The following is a 25,284-nucleotide window of genomic DNA, read 5'->3' on the forward strand; positions in this document are numbered from 1 at the left end:
CTAAAACTGAAATAATATCTGCCTTTTATATCTGGCTGTTATGAGTTAAAAGAAATAATATACATAAGTTACAGTCCTAGGCACGCAGAATGCTCTTACATATGTTAGTCTGGTGTTATCACACTCAAATGTACACCCACATAGCCCTGCACATTCACATGCAGATTTTCTGTGTATGTGTTAGTACCCTTATTCTTTCTACCTCCGATAATAATTATGTGTGTAGGTTCCTGGGGTGGGAGTAGGGAAATAGGGTGTAGTGAAAAGAAACAGGATTTGGAATAAAAAATTTGGGTCTTCCCCTCAACCAGCTGTGTGACTGAGGTCAAGTTTACTTCTCCTCCCTGAGTTTCTTCCTTCATAAAAGAGAGATAACAAAAAAAAGTGCTTCGTAGTCTCTTCATGTATCAATACAGTATCAAAATAAGACCGGTGTATATGTATAGCTGATTCAGTTTGTTATAAAGCAGAAACTAACACACCATTGTAAAGCAATTATACTCCAATAAAGATGTTAAAAAAAAAAAAAAAAGGATGGTCAAGGGCTTTAGAGATTGCCAAGTGCTAATGTATTGTGACCCAATTGCTCTTGTCTATTTCCCAGAAGCCTAGAGCACAGTGCCTTGCAGGGGATGGGGAGGGGTGCACACAGTGATTTGTTAAATGAGTAGGCCATGGCACTGACTTCTTTTGGTCTTCATAATTCCCCTCTGAGAGAAGTTTTAATATCCCCATTTCAAAGATAAGCAAACTGAAGCTTGGAGTGGGTAAAGTGCCTCATTCATTCATTCAACAGACCCCTGAATGAGCAACTACCCTGCATCAGATTCTGGGGATACAAAAAAGAAATCCCTGCCATCACAAGCCAGAATGGAGGAAAGAGACATAAAGGTAAGTATAACACAAGGTGGATTACAAGTGATAGCTAGTATTTATTGGGTACTTACTAAGTGCCAGACACAGCTGTAAGCTCTTCATGTGTTTTACTCCTTCCATCCTCCCCAAACTCTATCAGCCAGGCACCATTATTATGCATGTTTCTCATGTATCCATAGATGAAGCATGGTGATTGCTTAAGGATTCATAAACCTCAGGGAAGTTTTCCTGAAGGACTAGGAATTAGCTAGGCAGAGAAGGTGGGTGGAGAAGGCAGGGCCATTTCAGGAGAGGGAAAGGTTTGGAGGCCACCTACTGGAAGCCTCCACAGCGTCCCAGGCAGGGGCTGGTCAGGAGGCTGCAGGAGCACGCAGGGCTGGCTCAGTGTAGAAACGAGAGTGGTCCATATCCTACAGGTAGCTATTTGAAGGGTTTTAAGCAGAGGAGAGACTTGGCTAGATTTTTAGAAAGATCATCTGGGCAGCTGGGTGGAGGTGGATGGAAGGGAGAGAGATTCAGAATAGTAAGTAATCCAGGCTCAAGTTGATGGTCGCCTGGACTAGGGCTTGGGGCAGTGAGGAGGAGATGAGAGAGAGAGGCAAAGTTTTCCGGATCATGATGGTTTGGGGATTGTTAGAGGACAGAGAGCAATTTTGAAGGACACCGTTTCTGCTGCTAATCCAGGGGGATGGGGGAGATCTGATGAGGTCAGTTTTGGATGGAGCCCAGGTCTTCTGGCCCCCCAGTCTTTTCGCCTCCTGGCGCTGCCAGCGACGACTGCCCGCGGGCGTGCCCTCCCAGCACCAGGGAACACAGCTGCTCGGCCGGCGACGGAACTCAGAGCCGGAACCTCACGCTCCCGGCGGTGGCGGGCGACAGAGGGCGCTCCCGCACACGCTCAGGCCGCTCTGGCCCAGCCTGTCTCAGTGGCCGCGGAAGGTGACGTGGACACGGAAGTGGTCGTCGTCGCGGCTGCACCGGTGGGAACGGGGCACAGGACTCAGAGGGCGGCCGGCGGGCGGACGGACGGCGGCGGTCTCGCACCTGCGGCGGCCGGGGACGCAGGCTTTGTAGGTTGGGTGCGAGTCTGCTGAGCCGACGAGCTGCTTCTCAGCCCTTCTCTTGCCCGTCGGAGCCGGGACTCGTTCAGCCGGCGTCACCATGACCAAGGCTGGTAGCAAGGGCGGGAACCTCCGCGACAAGCTGGACGGCCACGAGCTGGATCTGAGCCTCAGCGACCTAAATGAGGTCCCGGTCAAGGAGTTGGTCAGTACAGTCCCTCAAGGCCCAGGCGCCCACCCGCGACTGGCGCTGGCCCCTGCGTTGGTCGCCTTCTTTCCCATGCCTCAGTCTCCATGGCTTAAAATGAGGTGGGGGGAGTGGGACTAACTCCCCGGGGGAGGCCGCGTCCGGCCCCAGTTTTCTTCTTGGGATGTACACGTGTCACTTTGGCACAGTTCCAGAAGATGGGAAGGAGCTGCTTCTCTGGCTATGGGCTTTTTACGGGTCAGGAGTGAATCTCCCACCCCCCCGTTTCAGGGGCTTTCACAGCGCTCAGCTCCTTGCCCGACCCAAAGTAGGAGCCCTCGGAGCGCGGTTGCTGGGTGTATTCAGAGAATGAATGAACAGATGAATGAATGAATGACTTGGTCCAAGTAGGCCTCCGGTTAGACCTGGGTGTGGCCCAGACCTGGCTTTTCTTGGAAGCCTGAAATCCCAGCTGGCTGCCCCAGCCCTGAGGCGTGCTTCCTTGAAGAATGTGAAATCTCACTGCTTGGTTGGCAAAGTCTCTTCCCAACTCTGAAACTGGTGGGAATCCGCACCATCGTGGCCCACCCCTCCACCCGCCTACTCCCATACCCCCAACCGGGGAAACAAGCCTGAGGCCCCAGGGACGTTACAAGACTAGTTTGTTGCCAAAGTGGAGTTAGATGGTACATCCCTGCTTTGCCCACCTGGTTCCCCACCTGCATCCCCCACAGTAGCCTCCCTTTGGATGACCTGTACTTTCCTCACCGCCTTCAACGAATTATATTTGCGTTTGGCACTTGGCCCAGTCTTCCCTCTGCCTTGGCTGTGTAGTATGGAGGTTAGAATGGGATTCCCAGTTCATATATCAGCTTTATTGCTTAATAGCTGAGTGCCCTTGACAAGCTTAGTTATCCTTTAAGCCTAGATTTCCTCATGTATAAAATGGTGGTAATTATTCCCGTCGCATAGGGTTGTTGGGAGGATTAAATAAGATTGTAATGTAAAATACTTGGCAGGTAGCAAATGTTGATGCATGTAATTATTACCACGGTGTGCTTCCCACTATGATATCTCAAACTTCTTTAGGTGGTCAAACTTCATGATTGGGACTTTGACATTTGGAAAGTCCATGTTGGCCCAGTGTCCTTAACTGAATATTTGCCTTCTTCCCCGCCCCATGTTTCAGCCTGGCCCGAGAACTGCTGTCCGAAACCTTTTACTCCAGGCATCCGGTTGGTGCAGCATTGCCCTGAAGGACTAGGAATTAGCTAGGCAGAGAAGGTGGGTGGAGAAGGCAGGGCCATTTCAGGAGAGGGAAAGGAGAACGGAAGGGTCAGTTTTGCTGAGCCTCTCCATCCCAGACCCCATGGGAAAACAGAGCTGGGTTGTGAGGGCCTTGATTTCACTCTGCATTCACTCATTTACTCATTCATTCAGTTACGAATCAGCCAACGGGTATATTGAGTGCCTGGAAGACCCTGAACTGGAGAATATGGAAATCACAAAGCTATATTAGACACAGTCCCTGCCCTGAAACCTAATAAGGAGCAGTGCTAGAGAGAATATTAAAAGTGCTATGGAGAATTTCTAAGAATCTGGTTTTTTTTCCTTGGATGTTCCACAGCCAAATCCCTACTCTGCATTCTTCTGTAGGTTGTGGTTGACTGGCTCATTTTTCCTTTTGTGTCTCCAGGAACATTATACTTCAGTGCTTTTTTTTTTTTTTTAAGGCCTTTTCTTTTTTTTTCCCTTTGTTGAAAAAAAATTTTTTAACATCTTTATTGGAGTATAATTGCTTTACAATGGTGTGTTAGTTTCTGCTTTATAACAAAGTGAATCAGCTATACATATACATATGTTCCCATATCTCCTCCCTCTTGCATCTCCCTGCCATCCTCCCTATCCCACCCCTCTAGGTGGTCACAAAGCACCAAGCTGATCTCCCTGTGCTATGCAGCTGCTTCCCACTAGCTAGCTATTTTACATTTGGTAGTGTATATATGTCCATGTTAAAGGCCTTTTCTAATCATGGGAACTTTCTGTGGAAAATGCTTCATTAGCAGATGTCACTGAATTGTTCCATGTGTTGATCTGACATTTTGTTCTCATTCCCTTTCCTAGGCTGCCCTCCCAAAGGCCACCATACTGGATCTGTCCTGCAATAAACTGACTGCTCTACCGGTAAGACTGGCAAGCAAGCATGATTGATTCCTTCTAGAGCCCTGATGCTTCTCCTTCCTGTCTGGGGGAGTTGTGTCATAAGGCATAATTTCAGGATAGGCCTGCAGGCAGGCTACCACTAAAAAGGGCTAAGCCCTTTTGCACACACGTCTCACTGCTCACCACCAGGAGCTATGCCTGCTATCTCCATTTTCATTCGAGCTGGAACAGCTAGTAGAAGGTAGAGTCAGGATTTGCGCATAGGTGCCTCTGACTTGAGGCCTCCTGGACTGTTACATCACAGTGTGTGAGCCCAAGGCCAAGGTGTTCTCTCTTTGGGTCCTAGTCGGATTTCTGTGGCCTCACACACCTGGTGAAGCTGGACCTGAGTAAGAACAAACTGCGGCAGCTGCCAGCAGACTTCGGCCGCCTGGTCAACCTCCAGCACCTGGACCTCCTCAACAACCGGCTGGTCACCCTGCCTGTCAGCTTTGCTCAGCTCAAGGTAACAATTCATGACCCAATGTTTCATGGCCAGGTGTGGCAGAGGGCTCGGGGACTGAGGGAGTGCGGCTGTGAGAGAGGCCGACAGGAACACCACCTTGTTGTCACAGCCTCAGACGGCTTTCCCTGCGGCCGGAACAGAGAAGGGCTTTCTTCCTGCTCGTTTCGTTCCACTTTGAGGGGCTCTTTATGTGAACTCGGGCTTACCAGACTCTCTGCCCCATCTGTTTAGAGTCTGAAGTGGCTGGACCTGAAGGATAACCCCCTGGATCCTGTGCTGGCCAAGGTGGCAGGGGATTGCTTGGATGAGAAGCAGTGTAAGCAGTGCGCCAACAAGGTAAGCACGAGGCTCCCCAGTGGCTCCTTCACACATTCCCCTGGGACTTGCCTCTGTCGCCTCGTTTTCCCCTCCCAGGGCACCCATAGCTGTGTCTTTTAAAGCATGAAGGTCTCTGAAAATGTCTACTCTGAACCTGTCAGGCAAAGGCAGCTTTGCTTCTCTCTTTACTTTACAAGCAGTAGAACAATACTGTCTTCTGCTCTACTGCACTACTTCTGTTCTTAGAAACCAGGACCTTGCATGATCCAACACTGCACTGTTGACAGTTGTTTTTATGGAACAAGAGGGTTAGGCACTGTAGCCTTTCTGAGTCACAGTTATTGAATTTTGATGATAAAGGTGTTGTTAGTATTTGTAAGTTTATACCTATAAACAGACACATCCTGGGCACATCTGGCATTTGATTTCAGTTGAGTCATCTGACATAGGAGGAAGGAACTAACTGGCAGCATGGAAGGCAAATATTGCCAATAACCTTGAAGGTGCTTTACATTGTTTCTTAAGAACAGCACTGTACCCATCTCTCAAAAACTCTAGCTATAGTTATTTTTTCCCTCCAGCTTTAGAACAGATTGCTGCTGCTTCAGCTGAGCACCAGATGACTTACTTGGCTATGTTTAGGGGGCGTTGTGAACACAAAAGAGTTAACTTTAAACTCTAGATAAAGCGAAATGTGTGTATGATGGGTCTCTGTGAATCTCGGGAGTAATGGCCTTTCTTTTCTTATCATTAGCTCAGGGCTTCTTAGATAGTCTCATCATCTGTGTCACCCATTGTTACAAGAAACCAAGCACAGCATCAGTGCATCCAAGAAGCCAAGGCAACAGTTTGCCCTCAGCTGGGAACAGTACAAGTGATCAGTGACTCCTGTTCTGAAAACTTGGTGCTTTAAGAATGTTGTCTGTTCTGAAGACTAACAATAGCTACCATTGACTGCTCTTCCTCTGTTGTGCATGCTTTGCATGTTTCATCTCATAACCCTCATAAACCTGGGAAGTAGGTATTCTGTATCTCTGACCCGAGAAACCCTCAGTATGCAACACCTTTTATTTATCCATTTATTCATTCAACTAATACTATATTAAACCAAAGTTGCTGATATTCCAGTTTTTGACCTACAAAAATGACTTTTGTTGAGTCTAAAGGTCTTTAGTATTCACAGATATTTTCCAGACAAAGCTCCGGGGAGCACGGTGCGTTGGGGATGTGGTGAGAGGCCATGCTCCGGCACCACTGCCCAGAGCCGTCTCCTGCACACACCTTTAGGCACGTACAGGAGTGGCGTGGGCCAGTCAGAAGGAGGTCACTTGTCTCCAGGAGTTAGTTTAGGTCTCGTCAGTTCTGACCTTGTGGGTGCATAGTAACTAATCAGCTTGGCACATAGTAAAGCACCTTTTAAAAATAATTTTAGTTCAACAGTAATCATCAGGTGCTTACTACATGCTGTGGACTGGGATAGGTAGACAAAAGCAACCCTCTAGAGGCTCTAGAAGAGCCTCTCTCATTTCTGACTGGGCTGTGTTGTCAGATAACTAACTCCTGATGTATTGTAGCCAAGCTAAGAGGGGTGGCTCTTAAACGTCCAGGTTCTTTATTTAGCCAGTTTTTACCCCCTAAAGCCAACTGAATGGTTGGTGCTTATATAAAATTCAGAGTTCAGGGTGAGACAGGGACTTTGAACTTGGGCCCCCTCTCCACATCATGCTTGACCTTCCTCCAGATCCTGCAGCCCCTTGTTTAGCAGCCATTTTTTAGTAAGCTTGACTCCTTTGGAGAGGTGCCAGCTGGTGCAGGTCCTGGGTTACTCAGGACAGGGTTCCTTGTGGCTTTAAGCCAGGCTCTTGGAGGGAGTGGCTTTTGCAGACCTGCTCCTGTGTCCCTCTTATGATAGATGTGGGCATGTCTGAAGTTTCCATGAAGTAAAATAATTACATTTGAATACATGTCTGTCCTACAGGTTGTCTAGTGCAGTAGCAAAACAGAAAATTAAGACAATTTGCTGTCTTCATTTAGAATACTTGAGGTTTTCTTTTCTTATTAATGCAGTCAAGCAACAGTGTTCATTGAGCACATAAAATGCCTTTCTCTTACAGCTCTCCTGCCTCTGTGCACTATACGTAAGAGGAACAAACTCTGGCCTAGGAGCTCAGGAGACCTGCACTCTCAGCTGTGCTACTTTCTAGCCATGTGACATCAGAGCCTGGGTTTTCTTCCTTATTTTTACAATGGGCATCCAGTCAGTTGCTCGTCACACCTGTATTGAGTGCTATAACTAGCTAAGCGCTGTGCTCACCTGCAGAGCTAAGGACAGTAGTCCCTAACCCTTAGGGAGCTTACAGTCTAGGACTGAGATGGATAAGAAAACTCCCGAGTGGGAGGAGGGGAGCCTGAGGCAGCCAAAAGAGGTCAGGAAAGTGTCTTAGAGGAAGTGCTGTCCCTGTTTAACACAGAAGTTGCTGGGAGAATTACATGAAGCGATTGTAAGTGGCAGGACTTTTTAGATTCCAGTTGGCATTGTGTTTCACAGACTTCTTTCCTGACAGCTTTAGTGAACTGGGCTTATATGGCTCTTCTCTGGCTAAGGTTGGTGCAGTGAGGACACAGGATAAGGTTAACTTCATTAGCTCTGCACAGCTTCCAGGGCCTCTGGTGATCAGGGCTCCTGAAAAGAGCAGTCTCTTTTTTGAGACTCCCCGCAGTGAAGACAGCTGCGTTGAGCCGTTCAGCACCCTCCTCTCCCTTTGCAGGTGTTACAGCACATGAAGGCTGTGCAGGTGGATCAGGAGCGAGAGAGGCAGCGGCGGCTGGAAATAGACCGAGGTAGGTGGCCACCCGTCTCACGCTTGAGGAGCTAGGATGCTTGAGGAGCTAGGATCCAGGATAGGAGCCGTGCAGAGCAGTGGGGAACAGCGTGGTGGTAGATGGCAGCATCTCTCCAGTCCTGGCTTCTCCACTGAGCCCCACAGTCATAGTCAACTGCTTATCTTTCTGTCTGCTTGGAGGGTTAATAAGTATCTCAAATTAAACATGCCTAACCAGATCCCCTTCAGCACCTTCCGCTGTCCCCCCGTAATGGGAAATCACCATCCCTATGGATTCAAGCCTGAAACTGGGAAGATGTCCGTGATTGCTTTCATGTGTTACTCCCATGTCTAGTCTATCAGCAGTGGCAACTCCAGTGCCACCACCGCAGTCAAGCCTCCAGCTGGTGGACTGCCACAGTACCTCCTAGCACCATGTCCTGGCTCCATACTTGTGCCCTCTCCACACAGCAGCCAGGGAGATCTTTTCTAAACACAAATCAGTTCTGCCGCTATTTGCTTAAAACCCTCTCATGGCTTCCAACTGAACTTAGAATGAAATTCAAACTCAGTAACATGGCCAACAAGGCCCGCCATGACCCAGGCCTGCTTCTCCGGCTTCGTCCCACACACCAGGGAGAGAGTGCAGTTACCCTCAGCCACACGATCCTCTGCTGTTGCTTGAACACACCAAGAACTGTCTCATCTTAAGGGCTTTGTTGGTTTCCTTTTCCCTCAGATCTTTACGCGGCTGCCGACTGGCTTTGAGTGGTCCTCACCTGTTGCCTTAGGTTAACCTTAACCGTTTCAGAACCACTCAAACCAGAAGAGCCACCCCACCTGCCACTCTCTGTCACATCCTCAGTTATTTCCTTTATGGCACACATCACTATCTTTTTCACTATTTGTTCACTTGTTTACTGTTTGTCTCCTTCTGTAGAAAGCAGATGACTTAGGCACTAGAGCTTGACTTTTCGTCAGTGCTGTATCCGAGCACTTGGAACAAGGCCCGGCACACAGTAGGTGCTCTGTTGACGAGCCGGCTGACTTCTGAGCCCGCTTGCTGGAGGACTCCCATGGTTAGAGGGACATGTGTAGTACTGATTACAGGCGGCCCCTGAGATTGGAACCCCTGAGTTGTGACCATTCCTTGTACACGCATGGCCGCTGTGCTGCCCATGTTTACTGTGACCACTGCTGCTTTCGCCTCTGGATGGCACATGTTCTCCTGAGGCTGGGCAGAGTGTGTTCTTGGCATTCTTGGTGCTTAGCTGGAACTTGGAGCTTGTTTGTATGTAGCAAAGCAGTGGAAAGCTACAGTGATAAGAATAGTACTATTCAGCTACATGATAGTTCAAATAGGCTTTTGAGCCCTAAAAGGACATTTAACCACCATTTGTGGCATTCTGGCTTTGGAAAAATGTGCTTCAGTCTTCCAACTAATTTGGGAATGCATTTTTAGAAACCAGTAATTTGTAAGGTGGGTGCTGTATGTAAACATACTTGAGCTGTGGAATAAATCAGAATGTTACACAGACTCCTGAGTTGAAGTCTAGAGTACCCTCTGACAAACTAGTAGTCTTTTGTTTTTTCAGGAAAACATTTCCATCTTCTCTAACCCTGAACCTAAGCGCTCCCTTTTTCTTTCTGCCCTCCCCATGCCACATTCCTTTCCAAAGCTTGGGAAGATGGGACTCCCACTGAATCAACACCTCCCTTGTTTCCTCTTCTCATAGTTGAGTTGTGCAAGGCTGTCAGTGGCTGTGTCTTCTGAATTAGTACCTAATTCTAAAGGAGCACCAGACTCATCACCCATGCCTTTCTTATGCCCCCCCTTGTTATATCACCCTAATCTCTGCTGCTTGTGGCTAGGAACCCCTTAATAAGAATCCACTGAGCAAACCCTGAGAGGAGCTTATTGTATTTTAGGGAGGGCTTACTTCCCAGAGAGCAGAAAGACAGCTGTTGCTTTTTAATATATCTTATGTGATCCACAGCGTAAGGGAAGGGAGCCTGTAATCCATATTAATCACTTGAGAAAGCACACTGGAGGTTTGTGGGAGAGAAGCCACTTTTGCGTATACTTTCTCACAGAGGCCGAGAAGAAGTGGGAGGCCAAGCAGCGAGCTAAGGAGGCTCAGGATCGGGAACTGCGGAAGCGGGAGAAGGCGGAAGAGAAGGAGCGCCGGAGAAAGGAGTATGACGCTCTCAAAGCAGCCAAGCGGGAGCAGGAGAAGAAACCTAAGAAGGAAACAAATCAGGCCCCGAGTAGGTTTTTCTCTCAGTTGCAGGGTTCCAGGAGGGTGTGGTGGGGAGATGGCTTAGGTTTCCAGGCATGGCTGAGTGAGTGAGCGAGCGAGCAAACAAGCTTGCAGACCTCGTCAGGTACAGTATACTCTTAAGGCCTGGGAGTAACTCAGAGGGTCCACTTACGGGGAATGGGGACCCTCCTACTGCCCCGAATGGTTTGTTTCCCCAGTGTCACATGCTTATGTGCAGGTATTTGGGTCAGGTGTAGCTTAGAACATTTCCAGAACAGGGAGTTGCACTTTTTGTAAGGGTTAGATTCTAAAATTACCCAGAAAGGTGAAGATTGCATATGGTCACATTACTCTTAAAAGTCCCTGATCATCCAGGAAGTGGACTGAGCTTTTGAGTGTGTGGTGCCGTCTCAGTGGTGCCAGCACTGCCTGTGATTTTCTTTCCCAGTGGACCCGATCACTCTGTTTGGTGAACACCAGGGGAATCACTTGGCCTGCATTCGTGGAGCCATGTCGTATATAAAACACGTTAGTGTTTTGCCTGAATATGTCCCGTTGGATTTGTGTAGCAATGTGGCTCCATATATAAGGGAGGACCGTATATCCTCTGGGCCAAAAGGGACACCTGAGGGAGAGGAACCTGAGCAGGGAAGCTCTGTGGGGAGGGAGGCCTGCAGGGCCTGTCCCTGCTTGCCCCCGCTAGCCTTGAGCAAGTCGCCCAACCTCACCACCTTTCTGTTCCCTTGTATAAATGAGGATCATACCTCCTTACAGATTAGTGATAGGATTAAGTGAGAAAAACCTATGACAGGATCATGTAGTTCTTGGAATGTGGGTGTTCACTCAGGTTTTTAAAAAATTTGCCTAAAAATCTCAAAACCATTTTTTTTCTTCAATAATTATATTCACTGCAGACAATTTCTTTATATATATCGGAAAATGGCAATCACCTGTAATCCCGTTCCCAGCAGTAATCACTGTTACCAATATGGTATACTTCCTTCCAGGCTTTCTTTTTATCTTATAATAAAAACATTAACAATATTCATAAATTTTGAACCTGTTTCCCCAAATGGGCAGCACTCTACCCACGCTTGATGCCTCCTGATGAGCCCCTCCCCTTGGTCCTAAGGGGCCCGGACCATCAGCATGTTATGGAGAACTTAGGACCCTGGGGACTGTGTGCTAAGTGAAACATCCAGAATGAGATCCAGTTTTGAATCTACTCCCTGAGATCCAAGGGAGAAAGAGTTCATGTTTCAATCTCTGCATAGCAATCAGATGTTCTAGAAAATGTGTTCTCCTCCGGGCCGGGGGAGTCTTCATCAGAGCAGAGGGGTGTAAGTGGACGTGCATGGAGACTAGCACCGACTACAGAGTGTGCGTCCTTAAACTGACTGGACTTTTTGCCTACTGTGACTTTGTCCCTCCAGAATCTAAGTCCGGCTCTCGGGCCCGGAAGCCACCACCCCGGAAGCACACTCGCTCCTGGGCTGTGCTGAGGCTGCTGCTGCTGCTGCTGCTGTGTGTGGCTGGCGGGCTGGTCGCCTGTCGGGTGACGGAGCTGCAGCAGCAGCCCCTCTGCACCAGCGTGAACGCCCTCTACGACAGCGCGCTCCGGGGCCTGCGCAGCCACGACATCCTCCGGTGGGTCCTGCAGACCGATTCTCAGCAGTGAGCTTGTCCTCCACGCCTGCTGCCTCCCAGCCTTGGAGCTTGGATTCCTATGGAATTGGGTTCTGTTGGACACAACCTCTTTTTAGTGTCAGACCTACCTGCCATCATCACATGGCTGCCGTTTGGTACTTGAGACCTCCTCTTTGTAAGACTTCTTTGTTCCTTAGTCAGGGTTCCCTGGTGGAATAAGGAGAAATAGGAGGTGGGGCCAGTTACCTGCATGCTTAAAAGAATAGGCTTGGGGTGGGGAGAGGAAAAAACATAGCCTTTTCTAGTTGTTATACAAAGCTGTATAAAGGCAAGAGTCATTTCTACTAAAGGTCAGCGGTCACTACATTTATACTTTTGTATGTCACAAACCCTTTCTTTCATTCCTCCCTGGGGAGCCAGGGCAGATCAGGAGGCAGTGTGTTAGTGGGGACTAGGGGAACACCATACTCAGCAAATCTAGTCTAAATTGGGGGGGAGGGGCATACCTATTTCTTAAGGACCTCAGACATTCAGATATTTGAACAGTCATACAAGATCTCAGGCTGTGACAGGACTTCCAGACCATCCAGTCCAATGTAACACTTGTAGACAGGGAAACTGAGGCCTTCCATGACTTGCCTATGGTCTCCTAGCTGGTTTGAGGCAGAACTGGATTCCCACGCTGGTATCCTTTCTTTCCATCATTTTGCCTCCTTTATAACGTACTGAGAGAACAAAACTTAAACCAGAATTGTCTCTTGGCTGGAGTATATAGACTCTTTCATGGGAAACAGATTCATGACCCACAGATAGAAATCGCATAGCCATGAGGGTCTTGGGCAGCTCTTGTAGAGTCCTGCGGCAATATATGTGGCTTCTATAAAATGGGGACGGTCCAGGCTCCTTGCGTCAATTTGAGAGCATTAATTCCGATTGCCAATAAACAAGAAGGTGGACCCTTGCAAAGCCACATTGTCTATGACAGCTCTCTTACATAATCGGTGTGACTAAATACCTCACAGGCAACCTGAAAACTAAAGCTTCATAAGAGACTGAGGTTTAGAATTGATTCTAGACATAACTACACCTACACAATGAAGGGAAATAAGTAGCATCATGGAGTTTAAAAGTGGTACATTAACGACTAGCATGAATAAAGGCAGAACTGTCCATTCTCTTGTCTGCCAGACTCAGCATTTTCTTGCTCTGTGGCCTCCTTTGCCTCCTTTCACAACAGTTGGATGAAGGGGTCAGAAATGGCCGTCACGGCGCTCATTCACAGAAGACTCCCGACTGAAAGTTCCTGCCTCTCCCCAGGGAGAGCAAGAACCTGCCATGTTCAGAGACAGAGTGGAGTCCATCTTTTCAGCACTAGTGGCCCATGGATAAGACTGACACTTGTGACCGTCCTGATAGTGGAAGAAAAGACTTGTTCTTTTCTCCCTTAGGGAGAGCTCTGCTGTGTAGGCCCACACCTGACTCAGAATCACTACACATTCCTTTAGTCTTCCTCCAAGCTCCAGAGCCATTGGTACAAATGCTTTATTGAAACTAAACACATAGTACATAAAATGAGATTAAGAGAATACAGAAGTCAGCATAGTGATCAGACCTCCCCCCGTTCCTTGGCTGCTTGAGGCAGCTTCAGTGGATGGGAGGAAGGCAGGAGCACATCCAGCCTTGTCAAGCAACCCGCCGAGGGCAGTTCACTTGTGACCTCGAGATTTGACGCTGAGGTTCTTTTGGATTTTTACAATTATTAAATATGTGTCTGAGTGGTCTGTCTTCGTTCCTTTGTATTTTGAGGGCTGGCTGGGGCAGGGGTCGGGGTGGTTTGTACGTGGCAGTTGACTTGCTAGGAGAGGAAGGCAAATGTGAGCATCTCAGCCTCTGCCCCATGTTGACAGGTAGGGACACTATCGCAAACAGCGACACCGAGGAAAGCCTGTTGTGGGCAGGACCCAGGCTTGTGCTGCAGGAGGTGCTTCTAATCCCTGCACTGCAGTCATGCTCTGAGGTCGGGGGGCTGGGGTGGAAATCAGCTTTTCATCCCTGTCCCTGAGGGCTGGCATCAGTCTGCACTGTCTAAAGAGAGATCTGGCTGCAAAGCTGTCATCTGAAGGTAGATACGCCTGGAGAGCTCCGGTCCAAGACGGCGGGAGGTGGCTGTCACACCTTCCCCACGGCGCACCTGTATGTCTGCAAGCAAATTCTGGCGTTCTTGCTCAGAAAAACACCGCTTATAAGCCTGAAAGTGGTAAATGACCTGTTAATACCATACCACCCACGGTCATTCCTCATCTGTGAATAAGGGACGGGAAGCTTGGGTTGAGGGATGAGAACCGTCCTCCCTCCCTGGTCAGTGTTGACTCTGATCTCAGACCTGCACTGTTGACTTACAAGGCATTCCTGGGCCCTCACCAGTGCTGTCCATGGAAACTGGGAGTCCACTAAGGCCACAGTGCACTGGGCAGTGACCCCTGGAACGGCATACCTGGATCAGGAGCTGTGGGGAGGGGTAGGCGTCCACAACGGCACTGGCCATTTCCAGGCTGACTCGGTTCAGCTGCTGAATCTGTCTCCTCCAGACCACTGCAAGCCCCCTGCCAGAGCGGTCCACCTTTGCCCCTCCAGCCCAGTCACTCTCCAGGCAGAAGGAGAAACTAGCTTGATCTCGGAGCTTCCTGCAAACAGCACAGTTGAGCTGCGAGTCGTGTGTTACTGTGCTGCACCTGTCCCCTTAACTAGAAACTTAAAAACCCTCCACTGACATCGGAAGAGGTGGGCATGATGTTCTACCTGGCCAATTTGAATGCTCCTTCTGTCCCCTAGCAGTGCTAGTTGCCGATTCCCGTAAAAACGACATCTGTTCCTTTTCATCAAAAAAGAAGTTAACAGAAAAGTACGAGACTCTTGCTTGCAATGAGATTGGGGTGTCTTGATCGGGGAGGCAGTGTGCATGGGGGTTAGCGCAGAGCACTGGGTATCAGGCAATTTGGAGTCCAGTTCTGGTTCTTCTGATTCGCTAGGAACTTTGACAAGTCGGTCTCTTTAGGCCTCAGTTCCCTCAGGTATAAAATGAGGGACTTGGACTGGATTGTCTCTGAGGAATCACTGATTTTAAATTCTGACTATGAACAGCCCTTGAGCTAAGTAGGCTAAAAAATTGTTTTACAAGGGCTTGTTTCATTGTGACCTGACCTGCAATGAATTCTGGTAAGTTGGCCCACTGATAACCCAGTACCAACCTGCAGAACACAAACTTACACATAAGCTACAGGAGAACATTTTAAAGGGACTGAGCTTGGGGGCTCTTTCCAAGAATTCCCAGGGTTAGGTCAACTCCTTCTGCCTCAAACTTGAGTGACAACAGACTAGCAGCAGAGTTTAGGGGAAAGGGACATCTTCTTTGGGTACCAGAATCACTGTAAAAGACAAGGCCAAGCAACCGAGCCAGGACTTGACAGGGGCACTCACTTGAAGGGCGCCTCAGCCACAGCCTTTGTGAATGTGCACGTCAAGTCAGCCAGCTCTTTCCAGCTCTGCACAATTCGAGCCTGGGCTTCTGTGTGTAGCTGCAGATCTACCAATGCCTAGAAACCCCAAAGCAGATGGACTTGAAGGGTATGCAGAGGCTAGTGTGAAACTGTTCTCTCCTCTCACTGTTCACTGAAGCTGCACCCCAGCCCCTGGGCTCCCCGTTTGGCCCCTTCTCTCCTACTTAGTGCCAAGGTAGAAAGTAGTGTCCAGCAGGCATTTTACTCTTTATCAATGGTGAATCGGGTTAGATGAGAGTACGCACCCACGATGACTCAGGCAACAGAAGTTCTTACCTCTTCCATGTCTACCCTGGTCACCACAGCCACTGTGTTGGCCTCCGGTTGTCTCTGCTTCTTCTTCTCCTTGGCCTGTTCTCCATTTGCCACTCCCTGTTTCCTTCTCCTTGGAGGATTCGGAGCACTGGAGCAGGGGAGGAAATCAAAGAGCAGCAGCTCCAGGCCGAGCTCGGGCAGAAGAGGTGTGAGAAGACTGGACCAGAGAGTCCCACAGGGCTAGGAGGGATGCTATTTTGCAGAGGGACCCAGATCTGGGGTGAATAAATTCACCCCTGTTGGCCTACGAGCTGCTCCTTTTAATGCTAAGTCTCGAGGACAAATCCAAACCTGAAGCATTTCTCCAGATCCACAATCACCAGTGACAGAGCTTTCCCAGCTGTCCTTGCTGTGATGTCAGTTACAAAGCTCCGAAGCGTTTCCTTCCCTTGCTCGGCGCTGCCCAGACTTCCCTGCGTGAAGGGGCAGAAATGCATGAATGCCTGCTCCCTGCAGTCAGCCCTCTGTCCCAGCCTCAGCGCCTACCCCTCTGGCTGTGCCCACCTGCTTGAAGTTGTAGATCATGGACACAAACGCCTCTGCCAGGAGCAGCACCAGAATCGTCGGCTCCTCCACCCAGCCCTCCTCTCCATCCTGTCAAAGGGCGCGGAACCCAGCAGAGGGAGGCAGGTCAGCAGGTGCTTAGCACCTGCGAGAGAGACCCAGGCCTTCCGGGTGAACGACTTCATCCCCATCAGCCTAGTCCACTTTGCATTATCCTTTTTCTTCTGGAATGAAGTCATGGTGGCAAGAAATAGTAACCCATAATCCTGTCCTTCCCAGTCCTCAACTGTTCAACCTCGGTGTACTGCACCTCTGAGGCAGTGAATAAGAAAGGAGCATCAGTGAGTTGAAACGGACTGAGAAGTAAATGCCAGTATTTCTGTGCATTCTGAATAGGGGAATGGAGCGAAGGAAACTCTTCCAAAGGATTTGGTACGAATAAGTAACTTGGGCTTTGAGGGTAGATGCTAAGCTGAGTGGCCCTTACACAGGTTTTGTGTGACAAAGAATCACCAAGGAAACTTCAGTCTGTGAGAGCACCTCTTCTTCGCCATACTAGGGCATAATCAAACAAAGCCAAGGCCACGTCATGGTCCACAATCCTACAGCAGTACAGTATTACAGAGTAACCGTGAGCAGGACTTGTGCGGAGTTTTCTGATTAGGTCCCTATAAGCAAAAGCCAAGACCCATAATATTGCAAAGCACAGGTGGGAGGAGCTCTGGGTTCTAGTCCCTCCCACCCCCCAGCCACTACTCAGCTGTGATCCTTAACAAGGCTTTCAACTTCTCAGGGCCTCAGTTTCCCCACCTGTGATGTGGGGATGAGAATTTCTTCCTTATAGGATAACTGCGACAGAAACGGGCGATTTCTCACCCCCTGAGGGACGTTTGGCAATATCTGGAGACATTTTCAATTGTCACAACTGGGACAGGAACTACTGGCATCTACCAGGTAGATGTTAAACATCCTACAAGGCACAGGACAGCCCAGCACAACAGGGAATTAACCAATCCAAAATGGCAGCAGTACCCGAGGTGGAGAAACCAAGTCAAAGCTGTTATTATCCTGAGGTACTGCGCTGTCCCTTGTAGTTTCCTTGCACCCTGCCCACACCTTGGAAAACAGCCCCTTTATTAAATCCTCCTCAAATTATACTAAGCTGAGTGTGCTACCTGCTTTCCTGCTGGAGCCTTGACTGATAATATATCCTTTAGAGTAAAAGCATATTTATCCTGTAACTCTAAGGAGGAGAGACAGCAGCCAGAAAACCCCTACCTCAGTGGACCCAGCCCTTCTCCGCCACGTGATGCTGCAAGGCACGGCCGGCGCCTCAATCACACAGCAGCACTCCATGGACTGTAGTGCTCCGAGGAGCTGGCCCCCACCTTCCATCTGCAAGAGCACTGCAACAGAAAGGGGCTGTCAGTGGGGCCCAGAAAGCAGTTCACCCAGCATGAGGTAAAGAAAGATGCCTGCAGGACCTGGATCCAGCAGCACAGCGATATGCTTTAAGCACTCCTCTGGCCTCTGAGCTTTCAGCCTGTTAACCAGGGCTGCCTTCTTCTTCCTTTCCTGTTGCCTCTGGGTGCTTTCCTTTTGGCTTGCTTGTCCCCGCTGCTGGCATCCCTGTGAGCCTCTCTTCTGGACCTTCTGATTATGCTTGGTCCTCTTCTGAGGTGGGGGTACCTCAGCATTTGTTTTAGTTACTGTCAAGCTGTTGCTCTGGACAGAGCAGGTAGTTTGGTAGGCTGGCAGCTGATGGCATGGACTGTCTACCATAGGGTCCTTGTTATTTGATGCACGCCTCTCTGAGGTGTCACAGAGAGCAATATCACGGATCTTTGTAAAGGGCTGGTTTTGCCAGTCACGTGATGCTCCTTCATTATTCTGATGATCTAAAACCCTTTTAACTGGGGATCTGGAGTCCTCAGGGCTCAGCTGCTTGTGGGTCAAAAACTTACAAGTAAGTCTCTCAGCCAGGGGAACAAATTCTTCCTCATCCTCACTTCCACTGCTTAGCACCCTGACTGGCTCTGTTTGTGGGACAGTTTCAGCTGCCTCTGGAACAGGTGGTGGATCTTTCAGTTTTTGTGATGGAGGACAGGAGGCCTCAGAATCTGAGGTGTCAACCACTACAATCTTCTCCTCCTTCTGAGGCTGCCTCCTCTCTGTTGAAGACGGTTCCTTCTTCAGAAAGGCAAATGTTGGCAACTCCTCAGAGTCACTCTCACTGGATTCCAGTGAGAGTGATAACTTCTCTACAGCCATCAATATGTGCTATCAGATTAATTCCCTAAAAAGAAAAGAGACATGAGACACAGACTGTAGCACTGAATTCAGTCCACTTGATGTGTTCTATGGCCAAGCTTTAAGGAAATAAATGATACACAGAGAAATAGGATATGGTCCCAACACGGTCAATCTGGAACTCAGAACAGCTATGTCTGTAGTCTAACAGGAAACCTTCTCAAATCCTTTCTAGGTCAAGGTAAGGTATAAACGAAGTGGAGGTTACTATTAAAAAATGTTAATGAGGTACAAACAAGACTCAACACAACCTCTTTGCTGATCTCTGCATGTAAAATGGAGATGCCAAGAGTCACTCTTTTTTAACTGAGTATGTGAACTTTTGTGACTGGCTTCTCAGCATAATATTTTCAAGGTTCATTTATGTTGTAGCATGTGTCAGTACTTCATTGCTTTTTATGATTGAATAACACCTCACTGTATAGATACGCCACATTTTGTTTGTCCATTCATCATTTGGTGGACATTCTGTTTGATTCCATTTTTGGCCATTTTGAATGAATAATGCTGCCATGAACATTCATGTCCTAGTTTTTGTGGGGATGTTTTCAATTCTCTTGCGGACAGACCTAGGATTGCCAATTGCTGGGTCGTGCACAAGAGTCATTCTTTGAACAAATATTCACTAACTCTATAGGTGTGACCCAAGATGAGCCATGTAACCTCTCTGGGCCTCGCTTTCTTTTTTAGTAAAATAGGGATAGTAACATTACCTACTTTACAAGATTGTAAGAAGTTTTTTTTAAAAAAAATCATGCATCTACAGAGCTCAGTAAAGTAAGCTGAACGAATAGGGACAGACCTCATCCCTGTCCCTGCACTGGCCTCGGTAGATTCTGGCAAAACGCGGGGGTCGGACAAGCGGACCCCTGCTGAGCGGGCTCCAAGCCTCTCCCGCCGACACCAGGGCGGGCGGCTCGCCCACACACCGCGGCAGAAGCGCCGGACGCCCCGGCCACCAAGCCTCTGCGGAGCTGAGCTCAGGAAGAAGGCCCTACCCCGACCGCCCGCCCGTCAACGCTCACCAGCAACTTCTCGCGTCACTCTTTCATCCGCCACGCAGGACCCGGAAATAGATCTCCGGTAGCGGAAGCAGATTTCTCAGACCGGAAGCGAGTGTGAGGCCAACATGGCGTTAGCGGTGTTGACGCTGAGGACGCGGACAGCTGGTAAACGGACGCCGTGGCAGTCGCCGGGCGAGGGGTGGAGGCGGAGTGGAGACCTTGCAGGGATCTGGGGGCTTGGAGGTCGTTCCCCCACGGATGACCCTGCGGGCGGGAGGGGACTGGGGGGAGTGTGTGGGGCCCACGAGGTTTGAGGGGCGGTAGTCGCTGGTCGTGTGACCCCCTAGGGCGCGGAGCACGTGACCTTTCCCTGCCAGGCGTGCAAATACAGCTTCCCTAGGGGTGGGTGACGGTTCTCCGCTTCCCCTGTCTAGGTTTGTTTGGATCCCATTATCTATAAAAATGGGTTACTGCTTTTGGCACATAGGCGCTCAAAAAGTTAACCTATTCATTCAGCAGATTGAGGTCTTTGTGCCAGACACTGTGGTAGGTGTTGAGGATCTCAGCAGAGAAGATGAAGACATAGTCTCTACCCCCAGGACGGTTACTTCTAATAGATAAGCCAGTACATAAGCACGTAAATAAAATAGTTGTGAATTGTTGCAACTACTGTGACAGAAAGGGAAAAATGTGTCTGTGTCTTTTTTTTAGGTTGGGTGGTCAGGGAAGCCCTCTGAGGAGGTAACATGTAAGTTAAGACCTAAAGGATGACAGGAGGCCTGGCTTTGTAAGAGAGTGAGGGGCAGGAGAATGACCTGACCCAATTTTCCATTTTGAGAAGCAAACTATTGCTCTTATGTGAATTTAAAGGGAGTAGGAGTGGAAATGAGGAAACCAGACGGGAAGCAGTAATAGTAGCCCTGAGGAGAGATGATTTAGTCAGGGTGTTAGTGTCAGTGAACTTTGGAGGGCAATGGGAGGATTTGAAATCCGTTCTGGAAATAGAATCCACAGAGCTTACTGGTGAACTGGATATGTGAGATCAGCAAAGGGAAGGAATCTGCAGTGACTCTTTGGTTTCTGCCTGAGCAACTGTGTAAGTGGTAGCATCATTTACTTTGAGGAGGATGGGGAATAGGGTGAAGGGCAAAGATTCGTGAGTGAAATAAGTTAGGTAAAGCAAAGTCCAGTTCCTGAAATTGAGTGAATAGGTGTTTAAAGGTAGGTAGATCCTGGTGCTGGCCATTTAACATGTTGTCTCTTGAAGTCCTTATCTCTGGTCCTTTGCCCCAGCTAGTCTCTGTTCTCATTAAAACTTCAGAAACCTAGGTTTTAGGAACTCTGAACTTATAGACTCCAGGACCCACAAGCCTTCTCTAAAGACTCTGGCATGACCCTGATTAACCATAGCTGTATCTGGAGACCTGAATGCCGGGACTGCCATTCCTGGGCTTGTCATATAGCACAGGGCTTCCATCCTGGTCAGTATGAATTTTAGTTCACTTTCCTTTTTAAAATAAATGCCATTGAGCAGTTTGGAATGAGTATGGAGAGGTCAGATTAACAAGGGCAGGGTGTCAGTCTTCTTGGTTGGACCTGTGCTTGATGGACTTGCCGAACAAAGGAAGGGTCCAGCCTTCTGGAATGGACAGGAGCCTGTGGGAGTCACCCTCACAGAGGCTGCCCTTTTTGTTTACAAGTATCTGATGTGCAGTGGATGGGTGATGGCTAAGAAGGTGGTGGGTGAGCTCAAAGCAGGAGCCTCTCTCTGGGTGTCCCGTTGCTGGGCTCTGCGGTCTGGCCCCTCCACAGTGCATTGAGCCTTGAGGGCATAATGGTGAGTGAGGCTGAAACAGGCAGCTCTGTGGTGTCCTCTTGCTGGCTTCTGTTTCTGTGGTTTTGTTTCCCTTCAATAGGACTGGATGTGTCAGGACCAAGGGCACATGGTGTTTATTTTTTTTCCATTAATATTTTACTCCCTCCCCTCAACCCTAGGCCACACACAGACAGCTCATGTAGTGCTTACACCATGGACAATACAAGAATGACTTATCCCCTGTCTTGGGGGAAGACCAAGGACCTCAGACGCTCCCTGACAACCCACGAAGTCAAGTGGCATTTCTGCTCACACACCTTCCTCACCTCCCCTGACACTGCCCCCTGCCACCTCTCAGCTTAGCAAATGACCCATTGAGGCAGAGAAGGAGTCTGATGGGGAGCTGCTCTGTTTGAACAACATTTCTGTTCTCTCTGCAGTTACAGCCCTGCTGAGCCCCCCTCAGGCTACAGCTCTTGCCGTCAGATATGCATCCAAAAAGACAGGTGGCAGCTCTAAGAACCTCGGTGGAAAGTCACCAGGCAAACGCTTTGGCATCAAGAGAATGGAGGGTAAGGGTGTGGCCTGGCTTCCACTTTCCACTTAGCACCCTACCCTGGTGTCCCGACGTTCCTTTGAAGAGCGGGCAAACCACACAAGTGCCCTGTCCTGTACTCTCCATTTTGCTCACCAGAACATTTAGTTCCAAATTAAAGAAACAGATAAGACCTGAGGCGGGGTGGAGGGGGTGAGGAAGAGCAGATAGGTGGGAACCTTGGCCATGCGACTGCAGAGGAGGCTGCCGGGTGGGGGACAGGGGGCTCATTGTGTCAGACTGGGAGTTGGTCTTATCCAGGGGCAGGCTTAGAGGTTGGTATGTAGCATTTGGGCCAGGAAAGCGAGGGCTGCCATGGTTTCTTAGCAGTTCGCTGTGTTGCCTCATCGTGGGGGCCCAAAGGTAGCACACCTATGGACTTCTCTTCTAGGTCACTATGTTCATGCTGGCAACATCCTTGCGACTCAGCGCCACTTCCGCTGGCACCCAGGTGCCCATGTGAGTTGCTCTGTGTCCCCACCCCACCCCACCCCCGCCGTTTTTTCTTCACCTCTCCATGCTCCTGAGCATAGTAATTATAACAGTTGCAGTTATTGGGTGCTTACCAAATGCCAGGTGTCATGCTGATTCCTGGGCCTGCATTATCTCATTTCATCCTTACCCCCATCCCTAGGGTAGGTAGGTGTCATCTCTGTTTTACAGGTAGGATGCCAGAAACTTAGAAGGTGGGGTGGGTAGTGACAGAGCTGGGATTTGAACCAGGTCTGCTTGACTCCCAAATCACTTTTTCGCTTTGGTAATAGCATTAGCTTGTTTCTCTGGGGTCTCCTTTCTAACCCCCAGTTCTTGGAAGAGGATATTTCTAGTGATTTAAGATATTTTTTTTAATCGTGGGAAACTGATTTCAATTTATTCATTTTTTTTCTTATTTTTAAGAATTCCTCTTTTGATTAAAGTTATTACTAGATGGCTGAAAGATAACTTGAATTTAATAAAATAGAATTCAGTTTGTGGGCCAGAAATTAGGTCCATACCAGGCAGGGATTTCAGTTTCAGCAAGTTGGTATTACTTGCTGAGGTAGGAAAGTTCTTTAACACAGATCTATACTATATTCTTTACATTAGTTAAAATATTAGTCTCCTCTGTAATCAGTTTCCTCCTGCCTTCTTACCTCTTTTTTGGCAATTTTAGTAGGCACAGAAAGACTGATAGTAACCTATAATTATTTCAGAAATGCTAATTTGTATGTGAATTGATTGTATGTGTAGTACAATATTTTTTAGAACTCGAGACATTCAGTATGTGGCTGTGTTAATTCTTCAGACTTAATAAAATAATGACAACAATAATAAAAGCTAATATGTTGTGACCTGGGCAGTATTCTAAGCTCTTTCTGATTATTAACTCATTTAATCCTCAAGATGACCCTATAAAATAGTTACTATTTATCTCCATTTTGCAGATGAAAAAAGTGAGATACAGTGAAGTAAATTAACTTGCCCAGATCACACAATAGTAAGTAGTAGTGCTGGGATTTGAACCAGTCTGTTCTTTTAATCAGAGAGATATTGAATAATGCTGTGTAAAAATTGCCACACATGCAATCTCAAGTTCTAAAAGAAAAAAGCTATGATATGTATAGTTTAAAAAAAATAAAGAAAATAAATATATAATACACAGTTTATTTAATCTCTTTGCTCATATTTCTCACCTGAACATCAGGGTTAGCGATAGTACCTACTTCACAAGGTGAGAATCAAGTGAGTTAATGTATATAATAGGGCTTGGAACAGTGCTTACACACAGTAAGCGTGACATAAGTATTAGCTGATATCATTTTGTTTAATTAGCGTATGCATTATCCATATAGCTTTGAGCCTAAACTTTATAGATCACCATATAGATGAAAATGTATGTCAAACTAGTGTTGTGTTAAGCCTCAGTGAAGCAAACTCCCAGGAGCAGTGACATTTTCCTGGGCCTGGTTTGGGCATCTATCCAGTGTAGCCTCTGGCCAGCTGCACAGATATGGGCCCCGGGGAATCAGCCCTCAGGGACTGAGTAACCACCAGGATTGGCTGTTGGAGTTTTCTTTTCCTGCCTTTGTGATGGAGTAATTACCAAGCAGTGGGAAAGGGAACCTGAGATGGAGCTTTCTGAATCCTCCCCTTTGGCCCCAGGGCCTAAATCCTTGTGAAGAGTCTATCCTAGAGCCCTGGGATGGGCCCCCTGACTGTCCAGCTGACCAGGTCTGTGTGTTGCAGGTGGGGCTGGGGAAGAAGAAGTACCTGTATGCTCTGGAGGAGGGCATAGTCCGCTACACTAAGGAGGTCTACGTACCCAGTCCCAGCAACCCGGAGGCTGTGGATCTGGTCACCAGGCTGCCCGAGGGGGCTGTGCTCTACAAGACTTTTGTCCACGTGGTTCCTGCCAAGCCTGAGGGCACCTTCAAACTGGTAGCTATGCTTTGACCTCCTGGTTGAGGCCTTTGGACAGAGACTGGAGCCCAGGTGACAGGAGAGGGTGGTACCAGACGTCATCAAGGGTTGGAGTGACGACAAGGCCTCCCAAGGAAGAAGTCTGCTTGGTGGTGACTGCAGGAGACTATGAAGTGACTGGCTGGGAAGCCCTTTGGGAGACCTGACCTGGGGCCAAAAATAAAGTTAGCTGGAGTCATGAGTCTCTGCTATTTGGGGACAAACCGGGATGGAGTGGCTTACTGATCTGTTACCCATGTTCTCAGGTGCACACGAGGGGGAGCCTCAAAGCAGGAAAGAGGCCTGTCAGAGTGAGGAAACGAGAAGAGGGGACTTCATTTTGAGGAGGGGATCCCTTTAGCACCATCCCCCAAAGGGGAAGGAAGAGGAGTGCTTGTGCTTGAGGGTGTTCCTGCTCCTTCCCCTCCTGGATCCCACAGAAGTCGCTGGGGAAGAGTGGGCGGGGGGTGACCAAGGGGCCAATAGAGGAAGCCAGCGTGGTCATGTTCCTCTCTTGGAGCCACATTCAGAGGGAGCTGGGGCGACAGCCCCAGAAATGGCCACATGGCAGACCCCTTCCTGCCTCTGTGGGTCCACAGCAGAGAGGCCCCATCTGGCCTGGAATACCAGGGTCCTTCCAATGATGAGGCAGAATGGGTGACAGATGGGCTTCTTCCTGTTACCCAGGGAGACACCTAGCTCGCATTCTTTCCCGATTCTTGGTTTATCTCAAACCGTAAACTGCAGCAAAGAATCTGGCTTCAGGAGTACTCAGTCTGGGCCTAGAGTGGGCTGGGGGCAGGCCTTCATTGTCAACCCAAGACCTTTAGAAGCTTGGCTTCGAGTGCAAGGGCGAGGAAGGAAGTCTCAGCAGGGGTGGACAGACATCCTGGCTGTTGGAGGT

General features: G+C 48.7%; 3 protein-coding genes across 5 annotated transcripts; 2 read left to right on the plus strand and 1 right to left on the minus strand.

Annotated features, from left to right (window-relative positions):
* Window positions 1-1,919: 1,919 nt before the first annotated feature.
* LRRC59 (leucine rich repeat containing 59) lies at window positions 1,920-13,621 on the plus strand. Its single transcript, XM_068531659.1, has 7 exons — window positions 1,920-2,142; window positions 4,249-4,308; window positions 4,634-4,792; window positions 5,024-5,128; window positions 7,879-7,951; window positions 10,027-10,200; window positions 11,627-13,621. Exons 1-7 carry the CDS (start codon window positions 2,038-2,040, stop codon window positions 11,869-11,871), a joined length of 921 nt encoding a protein of 306 aa, XP_068387760.1. The 5' UTR covers window positions 1,920-2,037; the 3' UTR covers window positions 11,872-13,621.
* On the minus strand, window positions 13,369-19,602 carry EME1 (essential meiotic structure-specific endonuclease 1). 3 transcript variants are annotated; one of them, XM_068531657.1, is made up of 9 exons: window positions 19,552-19,602; window positions 17,701-18,512; window positions 17,495-17,622; window positions 16,217-16,306; window positions 16,004-16,125; window positions 15,674-15,800; window positions 15,318-15,433; window positions 14,335-14,524; window positions 13,369-14,088 (listed from the first exon to the last, which is right to left on the minus strand). In XM_068531657.1, exons 2-9 carry the CDS (start codon window positions 18,485-18,487, stop codon window positions 13,912-13,914), a joined length of 1,737 nt encoding a protein of 578 aa, XP_068387758.1. In that variant the 5' UTR covers window positions 18,488-18,512; window positions 19,552-19,602; the 3' UTR covers window positions 13,369-13,911. The 3 variants fall into 3 exon arrangements, with proteins under 3 accessions (XP_068387758.1, XP_068387757.1, XP_068387759.1); XM_068531656.1 differs by lacking the exon at window positions 19,552-19,602 and adding an exon at window positions 19,329-19,533; XM_068531658.1 differs by lacking the exon at window positions 19,552-19,602 and adding an exon at window positions 19,329-19,533 and having other exon boundaries at window positions 13,912-14,039.
* A 31-nt stretch (window positions 19,603-19,633) lies between these two features.
* MRPL27 (mitochondrial ribosomal protein L27) lies at window positions 19,634-24,579 on the plus strand. Its single transcript, XM_068530408.1, has 4 exons — window positions 19,634-19,695; window positions 21,787-21,918; window positions 22,333-22,400; window positions 24,168-24,579. The coding sequence occupies exons 1-4, from the start codon at window positions 19,656-19,658 to the stop codon at window positions 24,372-24,374; spliced, it is 447 nt and encodes a 148-aa protein (XP_068386509.1). The 5' UTR covers window positions 19,634-19,655; the 3' UTR covers window positions 24,375-24,579.
* The last annotated feature ends 705 nt before the right edge of the window (window positions 24,580-25,284 follow it).

This window comes from Eschrichtius robustus, chromosome 20 (genome assembly GCF_028021215.1).
Source record: "Eschrichtius robustus isolate mEscRob2 chromosome 20, mEscRob2.pri, whole genome shotgun sequence".
NCBI lineage: Eukaryota > Metazoa > Chordata > Mammalia > Artiodactyla > Eschrichtiidae > Eschrichtius > Eschrichtius robustus.